The sequence below is a fragment of the Pseudophryne corroboree genome, chromosome 12 (genome assembly GCF_028390025.1).
Source record: "Pseudophryne corroboree isolate aPseCor3 chromosome 12, aPseCor3.hap2, whole genome shotgun sequence".
In the NCBI taxonomy this organism is placed as follows: domain Eukaryota; kingdom Metazoa; phylum Chordata; class Amphibia; order Anura; family Myobatrachidae; genus Pseudophryne; species Pseudophryne corroboree.
The window spans coordinates 150,686,806-150,708,793 of record NC_086455.1 but is presented as its reverse complement, the minus strand read 5'-3'; the positions used below and the strand labels follow the sequence as shown (position 1 = coordinate 150,708,793).

The following is a 21,988-nucleotide window of genomic DNA, read 5'->3' as shown; positions in this document are numbered from 1 at the left end:
GATCAGCTGAGTCACAGCCACAAACCGCAGTCCTGCTGTGCCAGCCAATCAGCCAATCAGCCAAGGCCACGTAGTAACCATAGAAACACCAAACATTTATCCTGACAAGACAGACACTTTTAAATGCACATGGAGCAGGGGCGCTTTAAGAGAGGAGGAGGCCCGGGTGCAGTCTCCTCCGTTCGGGCCCCCTCCTCTCTGCCAGCAGCGCTGAGAGTCTGAGCACTAGAGCGCTCAGACTCTACTGCGCATGCACAGATCTCCGGGAAAATGGCGCGGCGGCCTTTTTCCTGAGATTTCTCTACTGCGCATGTACAGAACTCTGTGAAAATGGGCGCTGAGTTTTCTATCTATCTATCTATCTATCTATCTATCTATCTATCTATCTATCTATCTATCTATCTATCTATCTATCAATAACCATCTCAGGGGGACATTTACTAAGCAGTGATAAGAGCGGAGCAGTGAGCTAGTGGAGAAGTTGCCAATGGCAACCAATCAGCACTGAAGTAACATCTATAATTTGCATACTATAAAATTATACAGAGCTGCAGATTGGTTGATGGGGCAACTTCTCCACTGGCTCACTTCTCCGCTCTTATCACTGCTTAGTAAATGTCCCCCTAAGTGTAACAGAATAGGTGAGAAACAAGTGCTTATAATGAATCAGGTAATTAATGTGCGTACTGTGGGGGTCATTCTGAGTTGATCGCTAGCTGAAAATGTTCGCTGTGCAGCGATGATGCAAAAAACTGCATTTCTGCGCATGCGTATGCGGCGCAATGCGCACGCGCGACGTACTTTCACAACGGCCGATGTAGTTTAACACAAGGTCTAGCTAAACTTTTCAGTCGCACTGCTGGTCGCAGAGTGATTGACAGGAAGTGGGCGTTTCTGGGTGTCAACTGACCGTTTTCAGGGAGTGTTCGAAAAAACGCAGGCGTGCCAGGAAAAACGCAGGCGTGGCTGGGCGAACGCAGGGCGTGTTTATAACATCAAAACAGGAACTGAATGGTCTGAAGTGATCGCAAGCGCTGAGTAAGTCTGAAGCTACTCTGAAACGGGTGGTATTCATGTGACCGCCGGTCAGCTGACCGACAGTCACATGACCTCCTCCACGAGCCCGACGGCTCACTTTCCCGATGGTCGGCATGCCGACCAATAGGGACTATTTCCACTCGTGGGTGTCCACGACACCCATAGAGTGGGAATAGAACCCGTGGCGACCGTCGCCACCGAGCCCGCAGCGTGGTGAGCGCAGCGTGCCCGCAAGGGGCTTGCTGCACTCGCCCCTCCCCGCCGGGATCCCGGCGTCGGTATGCTGTAAGAACAGCTAGCGAGCGATCAACTCGAAATGACCACCACTGTTGGAACTTTAAATACTCAAATACTCACATCAGGGTGAAATCTTGCAATGACCCAAGGAACGTCAACCAGGACACCTTTACCTGAACAGGATACCCAAGATCGGTTCCGGTATGAATGGTCGACCATGTTATGGTCGACAGTCATTAGGTCGGCCACTATTGGTCGACACATGAAAATGGTCGACACATGAAAGGTCGACACATGAAAAGGTCGACGTGAGTTTTTTTACTTTTTTGGTGTCGTTTTTTGCGTAAAGTGACTGGGAACCCCAATTAGTGCACCGTGTCCCCTCGCATGGCTCGCTTCGCTCGCCATGCTTCGGGCATGGTGCCTTCGCTCCGCTACCGCTTTGCTCGGCACAGATTACCGTTCCAATCGTAGTCCATGTGGATCGTAAAGTATGGAAAAGTTCCCCAAAAGAAAACAAAGTAAAAAAAATATCATGTCGACCTTTTCATGTGTCGACCATTTTCATGTGTCGACCATGTGTCCATGTCGACCTTGTCAATGTCGACCAATAGTGGTCGACCTAATGACTGTCGACCATAACATGGTCGACCATGTGAACAGATACCCCCAAGATCAGCTTCTCATTGCCAATGATCATTAGGATATACAATATATTTACACAATTAAGGTGATACAGGTAGTCTGCGCACTGAGTGCAGGAGGTATGTATATGGGGTGTACAGCGTTCTACCATTGGATGTGATTCAAATAGTTCCAATCTAACTCAATGTTGGTGGGGGGTGTATTTGTTTGAGTAACTCACACCTGTACCTGTAAGCACAATCAAGTGAATATACAATATACTGTACCTGTGTCATTTACCACTGTATGTTGCAAATTGTTTGTATTGAATGATAACTGCAACTGTCATTGGGGGTTATTCCGACCCAATCGCTCACTGCAGTTTGTCGCAGCGCAGCAATCGGGTCGGAACTGCGCCTGTGCCGCAGTGCGCCGGCGCATGGCAATCGTTGTTGCCTAGTGATTGACTCTGAGACAGAGGCGGTCGCTGGGCGGGAGGGGGCTGAACGGCGGCGCTAAGCTGCCGTTTAGTGGGTGCGGTCCGGCCAACGCACCACTGCGGCCAGCGGCAGCGACGAGCAACTCCCGGGCAGCCGCAGGAGCTGCGATGGCCGGGAGTTACTCCAGAAATACAAAAGCATCGCCGCTGTGCAATGCTTTTGTATTTGTGCCGGGGGAAAGGGGGGGGGCGGGGGGACGGCACTGACATGCGGGGCGGACTAGCCCTGTTCTGGGCGTCCCCCCGCATGTCAGGGAAGATGATCGTAGCTGTGCTAAATTTAGCACAGCTACGATCAACTCGGAATGACCCCCATTATTCCACAAATTACCATAAGCTATACAACACAATCCCCCCCCCCCTACCCCCTGCCTGACATCCATCACAAAACCTCTGCATGTATTTATTTTTTATGAAGAAAAAATAAAAAAAAATCATTGGGCAGGGTAAAATCTGTCCCCCGGACCAATTCCGTTTTGATGTCCTCACTCCTGAGGACCACCATCGTGCAATGTGGGCAGATGCGGTAAATAGACCCGGAGTTCCAGCTATAAGCAGTGCAGAAGCTAGGACCCAGCAGCTGCTTAACCAGGAGATCAGCAGCAGCTGCACAGGAGATTGGACCAATGGGAGTCTGTTCTTCCTGAAGGTCTCTTTAAGCGGGGAAAACAGACAGCATTTACAGTGCACAGATAGAAAGACTAAAGGTGGATCCACACTAGGTCATGTGCTCTATGAGCGACATCACCTAGTGTGTTCCCTTCCCTGCCGGGGCAGTCAGCGGCAGTGCGTACACACTGAGCGATATGACAATGATATCGCTAAGTGACGTCATGCCGCGGCTGGCCTGTGCATGCAGCTATTGGACGACAGTCCAAATTGAGCTGCATGCACCACTGACAGCATCGCTCGTTGGCCGTGGCATACACACTGGCCAATATAGTAAACGACGTTGCTCAGGAATGGCAAAATGAGTGACGTATAGCTGCATGCACGGGCCGGCCGCGGTGTGACGTCACTGAGCGATATCATTGTCATATTGCTCAGTGTGTATAACTATTATCGCCTAGTGTGTACGCACCTTTACTCTTACTGTAATTGAGTGACGGTAACACTGATAACTTGACAAGTATTCACCCGAATACCATATGATGCTGCATTATTACATTATGCTGTATGCGATCATGCCTATTATATCACAGTTCACTTTATAGCACTGTATTATATTAGGTGCCACAGTCACTATCGCTGACTCTAGATTGGCCTGCTTGCAGTCACAATCTAGTTAGATCGCTCACTTCACCCCTGGGTGAATCGCTCAGTACACATCCGCTGTGTGCTGAGCTGTGTGTGCTATATCGCTCAGCACACATCGGTACCATACCTCCCAACTTTTCATCTGTAATAAGTGGGACACATCGCTCCCGAAAAAGGGGCGTGGTCAGAGAAAAGGGGGGTGGTTTCACGGGAGGACCCGCAATTACGAGCCACGCCCGTTTTCGTCACTGAGGGGGCATGCCCAGCGCTCTGTGAGCTGCTGGCATGCCCCCTCTCACACTGACTCCAGTGAATAGACGCTGAGCGCATACGCACAGCGTCTATTCACCGCTGCTCTGCTAAGCAGGGCAGCGAGAGACAGAGCCTCCCAACTGTCCCCCCCGCCCCCCCACCGCGGGACACTGCAGCCCGCGAGTAGGACAGCGGGACCGTCCCCAATAAACGGGACTGTCCCGAGAAAATCGGGACAGTTGGGAGGTATGCGGTACGTGTGTACCTCCCTTAAGGCTCCTGTCTCTTCTTCTTGGTAGCTACTCTCTGGTCCAGTGCAGTGATTCTCAGATTCACACACACAGAAAACTTGGTAGAGGAAACTGCCACACTGGGCATATGCAGCAGCTCCACTCTGTCCCTTACACTGCAGTTCTAGTAATCGTATTATATACTGTACCATTGCTATAGTTGTTATAATTTTAGCCACTTGGCAAGAGGAAAGTTTGCCTATGCATAGCAACAAATCAGCTTCTACTGATACACTTGCCTAATTGTACTTGATAAAATACTATCTAGAAACTGAGAGGTTACTAAGGGCAATGTTTTCACGTCCTCTCTTGGAATATTTGATACATTTCCCCCGTTGTTGCAGGAAGGAGGCAGCTTTGTCCCAGTCACATACACAGTAGCGCCCTCTAGTGTCCACTCAGCAATATGTATGAAAACCTGAAATCATTCTGAAGATGTCACGTGATCAAGGGGGTGAACCGGCAAGCAGATCACATGACCTGTCTACGGCGTGCGATCCGCCGATCACGTGATACCCAGCTCCAGCCGCCCGTGAGACCCGGTAACGGGAGCGCGCACTGTCAGAGTCTCCTGGGCGGGAGCGCGCACCGGCAGCCGAGACGGGCGTGGCGGGAGGAATGGAGCACCCGTTTGGGGAAGAGGAGACGTCTTCTCTTAGGAGCCTGCGGGATTTCTTCTGCCGGTGCCTAGAGAGGGGTCACTGGGAGCTGGCCCGGGCCTGCCTGCCCCAGCTGCACCGGAGTGTCGATTCCGGGGAGATAGAGGCCATAGTGAGGGGTCTGATCACAGCCCCGCACCTGCTCAGGTGGGTACAGCAGCAGGCCCTCCCTGGCAGCATTGGTGCATGCACTGGTACTGAGTGCAGTGCTTAGCCTGGCATGCTGGTACTAGTGACAAGCCGGTTATGGCAGGGTGGCATTGTATGTAGGAGCTGGTTTTGCTGGGCAGTGGCAAGGGGCCTCATTTTTTTTGTATGGACATGTAACTGGTAGAGGTCTGCGGGGACCCAGAGAGGGTGTAGTATGGTATGTCGGCGGTCGGGCTCCTGGCGACCAGCATACCGGCGCCGGCATACCGACAGTGTGGTAAGCGCAAATGAGCCCCTTGCGGGCACGGTGGCGCGCTACGCTATTTTATTCTCCCTCCAGGGGGGTCGTGGATCCCCACGAGGGAGAATAAGTGTCGGTATGCCGGCTGTCTGTATACTGTGCGCCGGGATCCCGACAGCCGGCATACTGAAGACCACCCCCAGAGATGTGTGACAAGGCAAGGGTGTCTTATGAGAGGAGGTAAGTGGCACTAGAGGTGTGTGAGTGGTGCCGTCACACAGAGCGCCTGGCCTTTGGGTCAGCACCTTCGCTGCCTTGTGGCACTTGCTTCTGGCTAGTATTGCTGCTGCAGTGCCGCACGCTCCAGGCGGGCACCCTGCAGTCTGTGCAGCCCCTCAGAGCATCCTCCGGAGCCTCCGGCCAATGCTGCAGTTACTGACGGCCTGTTCCCTCTGTGCGATGTCAAGTGCTTAGGGCACCCTGGAGCCCCGTTATGCCGCTGAGTGGCACCGTTGCTATTCTCATGATGATTTCGCTCTCTCGCACGTGCATATCTCGGGAAGATGGCATTGGTCAGAGATTTCTTGTGAAGAAAGTATATACAGTGGGTGCATGGTGCTTAGGGCACAACCGGCTCCTGTTATATATACGCCAGTGGTGGTGACCTTTGTAGGGGCCCAGGAGTGGAGAAGAGATGTAATCAAGCCCTCCTGCAATGTCGCAATAATGCCTCCTGGCACCATGACCCTCTGTACTTATGTGCACAACTAGTGTGCCTGTCCCTGCACCCCGCCTTCCTTCAGCCAGGGCTTAGGCGGCCCTTTAGGTCTGATTTTGTTCTATACTGTCAAGGGCTTCTGGTTGCACTTTCGTAGATTGCGCTTTTCTGGGTGCAGTTTGGCCAGCATAAAGTTAAATCTTCAAACACAAAAGTGCAGTGACGGGGGGAGTGAAGCTACTTCACTCCCCTGTCACACGGCTCCATAGAAGTGCAGGCAAATATGGACGAGATCGTCCATATTTGCCTGCATGCACAGCCCACGGGGCACCAGCGATGAACGAGCGTGGGGCCGCGCATCGTTCATCGCTGGTGCCTCCACACTCAAAGATATGAACGAGATTGTTCATATCTTTGAGTGATATCGCCCAGTGTGTAGGGCCTATTAGAACTAGTTCATGAAATGATTGGTTCTAAACAGGTGCGCTTGGTGGTACTTTTGCATTATGTGCCACTTACCTAGGGTGACCATATTGTCCCTTTTACCTGGGACGCTCATGGATTACACAGGTTCTGTGGCTGGCTGACTTCAAGCCTACGTTTCATATGGTTTTAATCAGCCACAGAACCTGTGTAATCCATGAGTGTCCCAGGTAAAAGGGATGATATGGTCACCCTACCCTACACTTCCTCTCTGCAACACCTCTGAGCACTTCCTGTTTCTAGCATTCTTGATATTGTTTTTTTTTTGTTTGTTTTCCATTTCTTATTATGTAAGCATAAGATGCTCTATTAGAAATAGGATAGTATGTTGTAACCTTTGTTTATGGTATGTCCAAAAGAAAGGGATTGAATACAGATAAATATTTATATGGCTTTCGCAAGTTGATGTTCTCTTGCTCTGTATATAGGGCCTTATTCAGGTTTGTTAGCAAACAAAAAAAGTTAGTTGTGTAAAACCATGTGCACTGCACGGAGGGGGGCAGATATAACGTGCTGAGAGAGTTAGATTTGGGTAGGGTGTGTTCAAACTGAAATCCAAATTGCAATGTATAAATAAAGCAGCCAGTATTTACCCTGCACAGAAACCATATAGCCCTCTTAAATCTATATCTCTCTGCACATGTTACTTCTGCCTCACCTGCAGTGCAACATGGGTTTGGCCAATTGCTAACTTTTTTTGGTTTGCTATCCAACCTGAATAACCCCCCCATAGATTATCAGGATTCCAAATTGCTGTTTCAGCTCACCGCTCCACGTTGTAACAGGAGCCAGCCCATTCACTAGTAACGCTCATAATATTTATGCTGAATGCTCCACTGCCCTTGGCCGGTGGCTAGCTTGTAATCCTATCTCTTGTGTATAAATGATCAGGATGCATTTACTGTTTTCTTACCATTTTTATAGTATTCTAGTCTTCTTTTTCTTTCTTTTCTTTTCTTTCTTCTCCAGAAATTAAGGAAACTGTTTACTCTTACAGGTGATCACTCTGGCTTGTTTTGTACTGTAAAGACATATAACCCCCTTTTTTCTGTAACTTGTTGAAGCTAATTTCCCAGTATGCTCAGTCTCCTGTAAAGTTGCATTCCCATGTAGGGTGCTTAATACGGTTCCGGTATGAATGGTCGACCATGTTATGGTCGACAGTCATTAGGTCGACCACTACTGGTCGACATTTACATGGTCGACATGGACACATGGTCGACACAGGAAAGGTCAACACATGAAAAGGTCGACACGAGTTTTTTGACTTTTTTTGGTGTCGTTTTTTGCGTAAAGTGACTGGGAACCCCAATTAGTGCACCGCGTCCCCTCGCATGGCTCGCTTCGCTCGCCATGCTTCGGGTATGGTGCCTTCGCTCCGCTACCGCTTCGCTCGGCACACTTTACCGTTCCAATCGTAGTCCATGTGGATCGTAAAGTATGGAAAAGTTCCCCAAAAGAAAAAAAAAAGTAAAAAAACTCATGTCGACCTTTTCATGTGTCGACCTTTTCATGTGTCGACCATGTCAATGTCGACCAATAGTGGTCGACCTAATGACTGTCGACCATAACATGGTCGACCATGTGAACGGATACCGCTTAATACTGTTTCTCCTGGTGCTCCGTGGCTCCTTTCACAGCCTATAATGATAGAAGGTGCAATCACAGAGCTTGTGGTATATGATAGGTCCTTTGCTTACATTCCTCTCTCCAAAGTCAATGGGTAAAAAAACAACTCTGTACTGGTTGATTCACTGGTTTTAACAGCTAGTGCAGGCCTGGCCAACCTGTGTCTTTCCAGCTGTTGTGAAACTACACATCCCAGCATGGCCGGCCATAGTTTTAGCATTTCTTAATGGAAAAACTGGTTGGCCATGCTGGGATTTCTAGTTTCTCCAGAAACTTTTTCATGTCACCTACTCTCAACGCAAATGGAACAGTTGGTGTCCAAAAAGCAAAATACGGTTGACTTAAATGCATGAAGATAGACATATAGATGAAAAGGAACATGTCCATATGGATTAGATATAGGATTTAAATTTACTAAACACTTTCGGATGCTTTATTTGAAGTGGCCAAAATCTATAACGTAAAACCAAGTATTTTTTTTTTTTTCTGATTTATCTTCGTTCCCTTTTTAAATCCCTAGTAAAACCTTCTGAAACCGCATAGACTTTGAACAGCGTTGTTTGGTAAATGTTTCCCCTGTTCTTGTAAAAAAAAAAATACAAATCTAAATACATCGTATGATCGCCAGGTGGTAAGTGCAAACTTATATTAATGTCAAAGTGTAGCTTTTTAAAGTAACATGATAACATCCGTCACATTATGTTCAGGCAGCACTTTTTGTTTGTGTATTCTCTTATTGAAATGTTTTGTTACAGGTCACATTTGTTGCTATTAAACCTTTCTCTTCTGTATTTTGTAGGTGTGATGAGCAGCACACTCCTCAGCAGGTGTCATGGTTCTGGTCGGATGCACTGGATGCTTGGTGTGGGTGGGATGATGTAAGTGACTTCTTTTCTTCTCCAGTTCGTCTATTTAGAAATATAGTAGTAATGTTAAAGGAGAATTCTGCAAACTGGCAATAATGGGGCAGATGTATTAACCTGGAGAAGGCATAAGGAAGTGATAAACCAGTGATATGTGCAAGGTGATAAATGCACCAGCCAATCAGGTCCAATATGTAAATTAACAGTTAGAAGCTGATTGGCTGGTGTGTTTATCGCTTCCTTATGCCTTCTCCAGGCTTAATACATCTGCCCCAATGTATCTTGACCATAGCTTTCCCTCAACCAGTGCCTGCGACCTCTGTAACTGGGACTAATCTGCCCCTTTCTGGAGCTGTATTGGATAGCTCTCCCAGACTAACACTGAGAAGTGTGAAGTATACACTTTTTTGATAAATAACCCCTCTACTAAATCATTTCCCCTTTACATATATCCCCCCTTTATATATAATACTCCAAAGCAGGAAAGATCTGCATCCCCAATTAAAAGATTTGGGGGCATATTCAATGGGTGTAGTATGAGTGGCCGGCGATCGGGCTCCCGACGCCCAGCTTACCTGCCCCGCGATCCCGACTGCCGGCACACCGGCAGCAGGACGAGCGCAAATGAGCCTCTTGCGGGCTTGCTGCGCTGCGGGCATGGTGGCGTTCTCCCTCCAGAGGGGTAATAGTTGTCAGTATGCCAGGTGTCGGGATTCCTGCGCTGGGATCCCAACAGCCGGCATACTGAATACCACCCTATTCAATTAGCAACAGTAAATCCCCCCCCCAGTGGGATATTCAATTGTCTCCGATGCCAGCAGTCATCAGTAATAAACAGGGTTTTGTTGTTTTTTTTCGCGAAAACTCATACGTCTGGGAACATATCAATAGTCATATATGTTCACCTGAATATAGAAAAAAAGGGGGGTTAATTAAATTGCCCGAAGCTAAATATCTTTATAAACCCCTGTTTATTTTTCTCCCCCAAAGGTTATTGGGGCTAATTGTACATCCTACTTATGGTGTGTACACACGGTGAGAATTTCCTTACGATTTTGACTATATAGTAAGAAAAGTTAGTGCAGATCGCAAGATGAGTCACCTTGCGATGCCGATGCGCGGACGGCATCACAAGAATAGATGGACTGTGCAGGCAACTCAATTTTGACTATCTCTATAGAAGAGATAGCCAAAATCGCACATAGTCAGTATCGAAAGCACATAATGAGTGTTCTTGCGATACTGACTATGAGCCGACCTAGCCCCTTGTCGCATAGTGAGAATCGGACATAGCCCGAATCTCTCCGTGTGTATGGGCCATTAGGGTGATATCCGCTGTTAGAGGGAAACCTAAGCAGCTATGGAGATGATTACCAGAGGTCCTAGATACAGGAGTACCGGGGACCTGTCGCATAGCTTGGTGGTGAGTTTAGTACAAGGTTTATATAAATAGTCTCACTTCTGCTAATTAGTGGACAGTTGTGATAATGGTGATGACTGGAGTTTCCCTTGTAATTTAGATATGTTGATTTTATTTTGTTTATCTTTTAATATTTTTGCTTTTTGCTCTGCATATGTTAACAGTGGTACGTTTTGATAGTGCTTAATCCTTTATGTGATACACTTGACAGGTTAATGAAAAAACATATTGAACATCACCCTTAAATTTCTTTAAATGCTAGACATCTCCTAACAATTTTTTTTTTTTTTTTTTGTGTGTGTTTTCAGAAGCAACCACCGAAAATTCTCAAAGATGAAACAGAGTTTCTTTTATTATTGGAAGAGCTCCAGAATGAGGCTTCTGAACAGGTTCTGAAGGTAGCCTTCTGAGACTCCGCTTGGGGAATACAAATGTCGGGTTGATTTACAGTGAGACTGCTGTGGCTTTCAGTTCTGTTTCCTATGTGTTCTGTGGTTCCTGTGTGCTTATGCAGATGGCTTCAGTGGAAATAGTGAATTACATGTTCCATTAATATTGCAGTATTGATCTATGGCCTAGAAGTGTTTACAGTAACAAAACCAACTGTCTTATAGCTTGGACTCCAACAGAATATTAGTTCAGCAAAGGCATAACGATCCAAAATGGTATTGTTGCATAAAGTAAGTTGCTCAAATCAAGTAGGAAATACAGTTCAGGTACATGAAAGGGAGGGGGTAGTCTGAGCTAGAAATACATTGGGGATAAACCCCTGGGGTCCCCCAGCACACCGAGCTGTACCTGTACCATGACATGAAGGACTATATATACATATAATAGAAATCCAGAGGTCTTAGTTACATACAGTTTGCAAATGTATGATAAGCCACCAGGCCCCGACATGGCTCCTCTGATGCTGGTGGTCCCTAACTCTAGGTCTGGGCCTGGGGTGTAGAACCCCACAAACCGGCAAAGGCACAACGCAAGAAGGTAAAGTGTTCGTATGTGTTAATAAAAAGAAAACAAAATCTATATACAAAAATGAATATACTAGTGAAAGTGTAATTAAAAGACCAGAAGGATTAATAAATGTGTTAAGGGGCTGACATTTCATCAGGGAGACTACAGCCCCCCCCCCCCCCCCAGTCCTCGGGACATTCGAGACAATGAATCAAAGAGAAATATGCACATGCTTGCTTTATATACCCCATACTGCTGACTGCGCTTGGAAATAGCGTTGGACCGCCCCCGCTGCTAAAACAGTAACCAGTAAGTACAAGTCTCCCTGTGACAGACTGTAGACCTCAAAACAGGTGCTGGGACCCTAAATAAAAAGAAGTAAAAGGCCAGTCATGCAAACCAATATAACAGGCAAGTTCATGCTACCAGAAAGATAGGGTTGAGCATAACGCTCTCTCTGGAGGAAACACTAATGCACAGAAAGTGTAAAGGGGTATGGGTCATTAGGTCGACCACTATTGGTCAACATGGTCACTGTATCAGTATAAGGAATAAAGATAACAATGAGACTAATTTAAAAAGATTAACTTGCTGCCGGACAGAAGTTTAAGTAAATGCAAAATGGATCGGCACCGTGTAAAAGTGTGGCCAGTGCAAATATGCCATCTTTGAATGCATACTGTATAACTATATCTTGTGAGCTCATTATGTCATTACAAGCATGTTTTATATGTTTTCCAACAGACCTATTTTCTTCTTCTCTATAGGAGCTGCACAAAGCATTTTTGCTCAGTCACCACGAATCAATGGAAAACAGAAAGGAAATCTCCATTCCCCACCTCAGTCCCAGCACCGTGTCTTCTTTACATGGCGTTCTGTCCCAGAATCCTCGACTTGTGCAAGCAGTGATAGGTTTCCTACTGATGAATGATGCTCACGCCACAACCCTTGACTATAACCACCACCTTCTTGGCATCACTGTGAACTTCCTCTTAGACTTGATTACCTCACTGCCGGAGAACCAGCAGACTGAGGCCCCAAATGGCCATTTAGTTTCACAGAGAGCGGATCACGTGTACCGCATCCTAAGCACCATGTACTTTAACGTGGAACTTCAGTCTGCTGAGCTCAGACGTCTATGTGAAGAGCTCTTTAAAGCATGTTGGGAAAAGGGAAGCCTTTTAGAAGATCAAGTTCAGGCCTGCATGCTGAGGAAACACAACTACGGTCTGCTTAGCTTGTACGGCAGCGTGACAAGTGAAAAGATAAAGGCTCGTATTATTGCACAGAGGACCCCAAGAAAAGGTTAGGGCGTCATTACCTGTTTAGTCTCTGTCCTTGTTTTCTGGCCTTGAGGGAGATGTATCGCACCTCCTACAGAATGGAGAAGTTCCTAACTAGCTGAAGTGTTGCTGTGAGCATTTGTCAAGTATATTCTATAAATTGACGGTAGAAGCTGATTGGTTGCTATGGGTAACATCTCCACTATGTTGAAGGCTTGAAACATCTCTCCTCTGGTCACTAATGGTCTGAGAGAGACTCGAGTGCAATTCCAATTTTTTTTTTTTAGTTTGGCCGTAGTGTCTCTTCCATAGGGATTGGGTATACATTACCGCCGCTGGGGTTCCCAGCGAGATCTCCTATTACATTGGCCACCGCTGTGAGCGGAAATACACGTACGGGTTTCTTTGAGGCAGTAATGCTATCCTCTACGTCAACCGTGCTGCCCAAAGCAAATATGATGTACTTTAAAGGATGATTATAAATATAAACAAAGCCATAAAAATAGCTATAAATCACGATAGTGTATAATAATTGGATTTTTAGAAAGTGTTCAATACGGTTGCAAATTTAGTCTGGTAGAGAGGATACTAGGTCAGAGGGTATCCATTGTGAATGAGTATAGAACTGGTTGAAATGGATGATGGACTGTTATAAATGGAACATTCTGTTCTATCACATTAATATTGGAGCCTGTCCTTTCAGTGCTTTTATTAGCGGCCTAGAAAGTATGGTAGATCACGACAGGAGGTTTTTTTTTTAACGTAAGACAAAATGGCTTAATGAGTGGTGCAGATAAATGGCTGTGGTAAGAACTAAGCTACTTGCACATTAAGTAGAATACAACTGAGGATACAGAGATAGAAAAAGGACATTGGAATACGAGCTGAGTAACAACAGTGCTAGGTAGTGGCTGTAGAGGTGAATCCTGTTATACGTTAAATGCAGTTGATGCGCACAAAATACAGTATTACCACTGCATATGTCACTATTTATCCCAAATATTGAATGTAGAGCAGGCATGTCAAACCTAAAAATCCCTACCGGGCTGAATAATCAAGGCCTAAAGATTTCTGTCCAAACTGTCTGGTCAGAGCAAAACTCTGGTAATGTATGGGAGCAAATGACAATCAACCATTTGCTCCCAAACACTGGAAAATGGTCAAAAATGATTGTTTGGTTAAATTTGCTAATTCAAACAGATTTAACCAATTCTTCCGAGTGATGATTGTCTGTTTTTGGGCACTTGAGAGCCAATGGAACTAGCCAGTGCCTCCTCAGCCATTTTATCTCACCACGCATCCCTGGTCCATTGGTAGGGGATCTGGAAAGCTTAGCAATAACTGCTCTACCTGCACTATTTAAGCAAAGCCCCTGTTCCCCATTGGAAGAAGACTAGATCTTTTATCTCATTTACTACTGCATTCGGTTTATTTGGTATAGTAGTAGTCCTTTCCGATGGGTTTCACATTGTGCTGTAAATGTTTCATTTTATTCTCTGTGCTTTTTTGTGATAGGAACCGCTCAGGAACTGACCGATACAGAGAGAGCTATTGTTGCCTTATTCTGCGACCCCGAGATGTCCAGACCATGGAAGGAGGTCTACTTCTACTGCCTCTCCACAAGCAAACACTTTCTGGAGCAGATTCTGGTCAGTTGTCTATTACTTTTATAGTACCCTTATCACAAACCTTATTCTGTGATCAGTTGGACAAAGTTGCCAGTTTCTTTAGTTCTCAGTGAGCGATTTATTATTTTTATTTATTACTATATTTTGTTTATATGATGCCATCAGGGTTTTGCAGTGCCTTACATATTGCGTATCAGAAGCGGGTGTGGTATTGAAAGTCGACAGTAACTAGGTCGACAATGTCTAGGTCGACCACTATTGGTCGACAGTAACTAGGGTCTTTAGGTCAACATGTTCTAGGTCGACAGGTCAAAAGGTCGACATGAGTTTTTAATGTTATTTTGGTGTCATTTTCTTCGTAGAGTGACCGGGAACCCCAATTAGTGCACCGCGTCCCCTCGCATGGCTTGCTTCGCTCGCCATGCTTCAGGCATGGTGCCTTCGCTTCGCTCGGCACACTTTACCATTCCAATCGTAGTCCACGTGGATCGTTAAGTATGAAAAGGTTCAAAAAAAGAAAAAAATTGTGAAACTCATGTCGACCTAAAGACCCTGTCGACCTAGTTACTGTCGACCAATAGTGGTCGACCTAGACATTGTCGACCTAGTTACTGTCATCTTTCAGTCCGGATCCCATCAGAAGCAGTGAAAACAATACAAGAAAAATGTGCAGTATGCCGTTATTATGGGTATATCAGGGCATATTGCAAGTAAGTCTTTTGATGTTCTGTTCTATTTCTGCCTTCGCAGATAAATAGGCATTTAAATCCCACTCGGGAAGCCTGTAGTTTCATTCATATTTACATCCCTGATAGTATCCTTTGAGCTCAAAAAGCAATTACCTGGACACGAGAGGGGTAAACAAAAGCCCTTGAACCTCTCAGCGAGCCAAGACAAACAGTGCTGTGTTAAGTATTGGAGTTTGGAACCCCGTATCGTGACACATTTGATGTATGTGTTGAACCGTAGTGTTATTACTGAACACTACTGTATACACTAATGCTTGGGTGTCGGATGCAATAGTTGTGCACATAATTATTCACTCACAGCCCAGTTTCTGCCTCTGACCACTTACAATATTGTTTAGATGCAGGATACCTTAAAAAATGTGTAGTCCACGTGGAGAAAGCCCACATGTGAAGTGTTAATGGGCATTGCTGTGATTGGCATGATGATGAACTCTTAGTAGTAAGTGATACCCCACCTACATATGACCAGCAGTGGATACCGGCCGCAGATTTTTCTCCATGACCATCTGAATAGCAGATTAAGGGGGACATTTACTAAGCAGTGATAAGAGCGAAGAAGTGAGCCAGTGGAGAAATTTCCCCATCAACCTATCAGCAGCTCTGTATCATTTTATAGTATGTAAATTATAGATGTTACTTCAGTGCTGATTGGTTGCCATGGGCAACTTCTCCACTGGCTCACTTCTCCGCTCTTATCACTGCTTAGTAAATGTAGCCCTAATTTACTTAATTTTAAGTTTGGCTAAATTTCGGCTTTTTGCTTAGCATGTTGTTCACCTTTGAGAAAATATCTTGTTAGTACAGGTGTGTCCTTATGCCATTACAGATAATGATGTTATTTAGGGGCATGCATTCTAACTTCTTTCTGTTTCAGGTTACAGCCTTGACCCTGCTGAAACGAGAAGATTTCTCCAGTCTTAGTTTGCTGCTGTCAAATGCGTTTAAACCCTTGAGACGTCTCCTTGTTCTGCTGGGATGGACCCACCTCCAGAGTATAGAATCTGCCAAATCACTTCTGCATATTTTGCACAAAAATCAAGTATGTTTAATAAGCTGAAAACAAAATGTATCCGGACATTTCAAGTTAACATACAGTAGATTTTCTTTGGATATTAATTAAAATAAGCATCAAAATACTGGTAAAGCCAGCAGATGTGACTGTATTAGTTAAATATAATGAGTTTAACATATAGAGCTGGTTGTTTAATTTATGTTATCTGCTAATTACAGATGTGTCCTCGTACAACTAGCCTCATTACGGCATGTAATGTGAGACACCTGGCTTGAGTGGGTCCTGTGCGACTCTGTTAGCACCAGGCATCTTTTTTACATTTTTTCATAATAAAATTGTCACACCAGGCGACTGCTGATTAATTTGGTATTTAACACTTGTATATCTTTGTGCGTCTGAGGGGTGTATTTAATTATTGTCGGAAGCTGCCGTCTTGTCTTTAAAAAAAAAAAAAAAATCTATTATTATTTGGTACCAAACTTATGTCTACAGTTGCTTTTTTATTTTTGATATTTTTTTAATGTATGGAGAATCTCACTGGTCAATGTTTTCACCCCTGCTCCTTGCTGTATCCTCCAGGCCCCCCCGAGTCTGGCGTGTTACGAAAGTGAGTAGCCTTCGTCCAGATCCTTGCTTACAGGGCAATTAATATGCTGAGGGGGGGCATAGGTGCCCCTCTGGCTATTCTATTGAGGCCCATTTTCAGCCGTTTATTAGGGAAATTTTCACCAATGCCGTTTCACTTTTTTTTTTTTTTTGTAATGAAAAGGCATTGGCGAAAAATGCCTCAGAATCTGCAAAAACTGCCCACGTTTTCGCTGACGCAGGTGAAAAAATGTGGATTTACCAATCCATATGTTTTTTGCTCCTGCTGGATTTTTTGCTAGGCGAAAAAACGGCCCTCCTATTGAATAGGGCGAAGTTGCCCACGGCAACAAATCGGCCGTTACACATCTTATAGCATGCATTTTATAAATGTTACCTCAACACTGGTTGCAATAGGCAACTTCTCCACTGGCTCATTTCTCCACACTTTCCACTGCCTCATGAATTGACCCCTAACAATGACTGACGGAAACTAGAATCTAAATGACCTTTACTACAAAATAACCCAAAAACAAATAAAACCATAAACTGCTAATCAAATTGGAGTATACTGATAATTTTGTTCGATACACATATTTTTTTTTTTTTTTTTTTTACACCTTCCTTGTGGTGGTTTTTTTTCATACTCCAGTATTTTTTTAGGAAATTGACTATTTTTATGTATATGTCATCTTGGCCAAACGCCATACTAATATCCTCTATTGTATTACATTGGTAGGTATTGTATGATAAGATTAAAGATCCAGTTTATTATAACTTCCACAATTATTTCTTATGTATTTTGCAGGATCTATGCAATGATTCAGTATTAAAACAATTCTGTGATGGACTTTTGTTTCAAGTAGGAGTCTTAGAATGGTGCATAGAACACAGCAGGTATGTAACCAAATGTATTTCACTGTATTAGTATGCTCTTATGTCTAATATTCCCTTTCATAAATTCTAACGGATATAGGGGTATATTCAACTGAAGTCGAAAGCTGCCGTCTGTCGAAAAGACAACAGTTTTCAACTTTTTTAGGTCGGAAGGGGTTCCGACCTATTCAGTCTAACCCCAAATTATTCAACAAGTCGAGGAATTCGACTAGTCGAAAAGCACGTGGATCGCCGGGAATAGCTGCCAATCCGCGTGCTCGTGTCGAAAAGTTTTGGCCCCCTTTTCGACCATCTCAATTCGACTTTAAAAAAAGTCGAAGTGAGATGCGGGAGCAGAGACGGGTAGAGCCGCGGACAGACGGGAGGAGAGCGGCTTGCTGGAGCCGGGTGGACGTTGCCGTGAGCGGCAGTTGTGACATCCTCCGGCTACGCTGCTATAGCCGCTTATGTAGCGCTTCTCTCTCCCGTCTGCCCGCGGCTCTCCCCCGTCTCGACTCCTGCATCCCAATTCGACTTTTTTTAAAGTCGAATTGAGAGTGCTTTGAATAGTCCAGGACGGATCCATTCCGACAAATAAATGTCTGAATGGAACCGACTTCAATTGAATATACCCCATTGTAATAACAATTTATTTTTACTGTATTTGTTACTTTCTGTTTTGAAGTTCACCTTTTGGTTTCCTCTCAAACTCTTTATGTATGGTTGTATATATTAACTTGATTATAGTCACTAACTTTTAAGCATACTGTAGTTTTAGGTAGGGCGTAATTACACCTGATTGCTATAGTTAAAATGCTGCCTAAATGTCTAGCTACAGTATGTGGTCTCTGCACTTTTTTCGGTAAGGGAAGGGTTAGCCAGTTATATTGTCACATGTTATATTGCTCCCTGTTAAGGCCCCAGATAAAAATGTCTTTTTTTTTTTTTTTTTTTATATATTGAACAGTCAAGATATTCCTAAGAAAGACCTCTTGCGTCACCTAAGTAGCCTGGACAGTCATTCTGCTCTATATATTCTGCATCATCTCACTAATCTGCCAGAGCTTAATGAGGCTGAGGTACTAAAACTGCTTAAGAGGGGACACTCTGATCAAGGTGGGTTACATGTCTATTCTTTTTTTTTTTTTTAAGTTTTATATTGTGTTTATATATGTAAATCTATTATGTAACGCCTTCGAATAAAATATATGAATTCATACCAATTTATTTTATTTTTAGTCCACATTGTTCTTATCCACTAGCATCACTAGGGGGGTGCGGACCGAACCTGGCCATCCTCCAAGGGCATGACACCAAAATACCGGCTCTGGGGAGAGTCTCTAGGGGCAGCACAGCATGTCCGGGAATGCCGAGCACAACCCCGGAGTGATGGAAATGAAGGAGTGCTGCAAGGCCATGCCCCCTTTTTGGTGGGGGTGAGGGGGTGGGGCTTCTGTTTGGCACACTGGATGTCACCAACCCCAGTGACGCCACTGTCCTTATTAGCACTGTTATTCTCCTCCTTCGACAGCTATAAATCCTATTTCACTTACTGTAGTGAACATAATCTATTTCAAGATGCCATAGCTGCTGTGAGTTGTAGAAGATGTCGGCCTGGTAGAGCGCCATCTGTTTGGTGACTTTTGAGGGAGAACAGGGGCACCATGGAATTGTATTATTATCCTGCAGGGTTCACAGGTTATCCACAGGTTAACATTGGGATATGAGGTAGCAACGGCGGATTGGCACCAAATGATCAAAGCTTTCGGCCTCCCAGAATGCAACGGGCCCGTCCCTATATTCCCGCCTCCTGGCTGAGGAAATTTTGTTTTTTTTTTGTTTGGTGCGGCAGGAGCCGGACCATGGTCAATGAGTTGCTGGTTTATAGTAGCCATAAGCTTTTTTTTTTTTTTATAGTCTTACCATATTTTTTGAGCAATCTTTCTAAAAAGCGTCTTATGAGTCGCTCCAACAACTCCCCGCCGGTTCGCAACAACGCTTACCCACGTGTACAGTGCTGTTTCTGCGGGTGTCTGTGTAGGATGTACTAGCAAGTCCAGCAGACGTTACCAGGCTGTGGCTGGAGCATGGGGAGAAGGTAAGGCATTGATTCCGCATAGTAGGGGAAACGCGAGACACAGCCGCACTGTTTCGGGATGGAGACTATCGAACAGTCGCTGATGTGGCTGCCGCCTCGGGTGCACCAGCGCTAGGTCTCAGGGATCATAGGTTCAAGGGGTAGTGTGAGGCAGCGATCCCTAGGGTTGAGGTCCGCATTAGGGAGTAAGATGCTCCCTTGGTCGCCCCACCCCTCGGTTCATGACCAGTTTCCTCTGAGTTTCTTGCCATAAACTGAGTTCCCATTTCTGTCTGAGATGCTGTGTATCTAAAAGAACCCAGTCGCAGCATAGGCGGCTGTGTGACTGGTGCGTCAGTGTTCACTTGGGCGTCTGTGTTCACTGTAGGTTCTGTAGCGTCTGGATCCACTCAGCGGTCACTAACGTATTGATCGATCGTGGAAGCGGGGTGAAGTCTCCCTGTATCCCACTCTCCTGAGCCGGGTGATACAGCACTAAGTCTCTATCTACCTTTGGTATGAATAGTTGGATAAGTGCCTGATGCATATGAGTCTGTAAACTATTGCTGTTGTGTGTGACTGAATATGTTTAAAGTCCTATATAAGGTAATGCAGTAATATGTTTCTCCTACATACTTGAAATGTATCTGTAGTTGATTGTGCTCATATTGCTTATTATACTAATGTATAACCTGTTACTGATTGCTACTGTGATTGCTGACTTAAATATTTTCTGTCAGTTTCTGTGTATTCCGATCCTCAATGCTGGTGCAAAGCAGGGAGTGATCGGATTGTATGTCACTTTAACAAAGTGATTGCAGTCACAATTTGTGTAGTTAACACTGTAAAGGTGTGTGATTTATTTATCATGTCAGAGAGGCAAGGGTGAGGAGGATACACTCTCCACAGCAGCGCCAACACTCATGTCATGTTTGTCTTGCAAAGCTGGGTTAACCCCTCAGGATCTGGTTCAAAATGGATTATGTGTAAAGTATTTTAGCTTTCACCAAAGCCTCTTGAATTAATCCGAGGCAAGTGCAGGTTCAGGTTGAACCCCCATGGGCTATTTTTGCACAGACATTATCCAGGGTAGCTTAGCGGATAATGCCAGCTCCTATACTGGGATAGGTTACCCTATTAACCTTTACATACAACATTCCACCTGGGGGTTATCACATCCAGTACAGGAATCTGCAGCCTTTCAACAGAAAAAAGAGGCTGAAAGGCCGGTGTTAAGTAAATCACATAGACATGAAACAACAACTTCACAGTCTACACGTTTCAGATGAGGACTCGTCGGAGGATGAAGACTCATCGCACTCCGGGTGTGCAGACAGAGACGAGGAGGAAGGCCTCAGCTCAGTGGACATTCCTGAGCTAATTAGTGCTATGAAAGCCATTCTATCTTTAGAGGAGGCAGCAGAGCCTTTGTTAATATCTAAGGCACCTGTGTTTAAACGTCCCAAAATAGTTAGGACTGAGTTTCCTGGGCCAGAACAGCTGACGGAAATTATGCAAGAGGCTTGGGTTACACCCAGTAAGAAGTTTAGAATTCCAAGGAACTGGAATTCCCATTATCCTCTTCCGGCTGGGGACTGTTTAAAAAGGGAGGTGGCTCCGAAAGTAGATACGCATGTCATTCGATTGCTGCGAAAATCTACATTACCTCTGCCTTCAACATCATTAAATGATGTCACAGATAGGAAAATAGATGGTTTTCTTAAATCATTTTCTCCTTGTCTGGGGCAATCATAAGACCAGCCATGCCTTCGGCTTGGGTGGCAAAAGCAGTGGCAACTGTGGCTGATGCATTGGAGTATGACCTTTCAATGGCATCTAGAGTGCAAAAACTCATATTGCACATATCAAACAGTCAGCTATTTTTATGGAAGAAGCAGCCTTGGATATGCGTACAATTGTCTCTCAGGCATCAGCCTCAGCAGTAGCAGCTCGCAGAGTGGTTTGGCTACGTACATGGAAAGCTGACTCAGGATCTAAGAAGGTTCTGGAGTCTTTGCCTTTTACTGGAGATATTCTTTTTGGTAAAGAATGAAACGGTATTTTGGAGTCAGAAGCAGACGCCAAGAAAGTGAAGTTTCCTTCCACACATAAATCCAAGCCTAGATTTCCAGCTTTTAGGCCCTTTCAGTCTCAAGGAAAAGCAAAAGGAAAGGGTTATGGCAAACAGTCTCAATCTGACAAGTCTAGTAAGACTAAAAAGCTTTGGGCTACAGAGGGCTGGCTTCCAAATCAGAAGATAAACCATCAGCCTGATGATGCGGGCCTCCACCTGGGGGACCCCAGGGTGGGAGGTCGACTACTTCAGTTTGCACAGATCTGGCAGCAGTCTACCACACGGTTATGCGTTTGCTTACAAGAAACACCCTCCTCAAAAAACGAAGGCCAGGGCTTTGCAAGAGGCAGTTCAGAAGTTGCTTCAGTCAGGAGTGATAATTCCAGT

The 21,988-nt window shown here is 45.1% G+C and overlaps 1 protein-coding gene across 1 annotated transcript in view; it reads left to right on the top strand.

Annotated features, from left to right (window-relative positions):
* The first annotated feature begins 4,627 nt into the window (after positions 1 to 4,627).
* Positions 4,628 to 21,988, top strand: part of ZFYVE26 (zinc finger FYVE-type containing 26) — a 138,050-nt gene continuing 120,689 nt past the window's right edge. The window contains exons 1-8 of the mRNA XM_063948177.1: positions 4,628 to 5,003; positions 8,877 to 8,955; positions 10,669 to 10,758; positions 12,085 to 12,622; positions 14,116 to 14,249; positions 15,852 to 16,016; positions 17,383 to 17,471; positions 18,418 to 18,566. Of these exons, the coding sequence (XP_063804247.1) occupies positions 4,816 to 5,003; positions 8,877 to 8,955; positions 10,669 to 10,758; positions 12,085 to 12,622; positions 14,116 to 14,249; positions 15,852 to 16,016; positions 17,383 to 17,471; positions 18,418 to 18,566 (1,432 nt within the window). The 5' untranslated portion in view covers positions 4,628 to 4,815. The remainder of the gene's footprint in view (positions 5,004 to 8,876; positions 8,956 to 10,668; positions 10,759 to 12,084; positions 12,623 to 14,115; positions 14,250 to 15,851; positions 16,017 to 17,382; positions 17,472 to 18,417; positions 18,567 to 21,988) is intronic.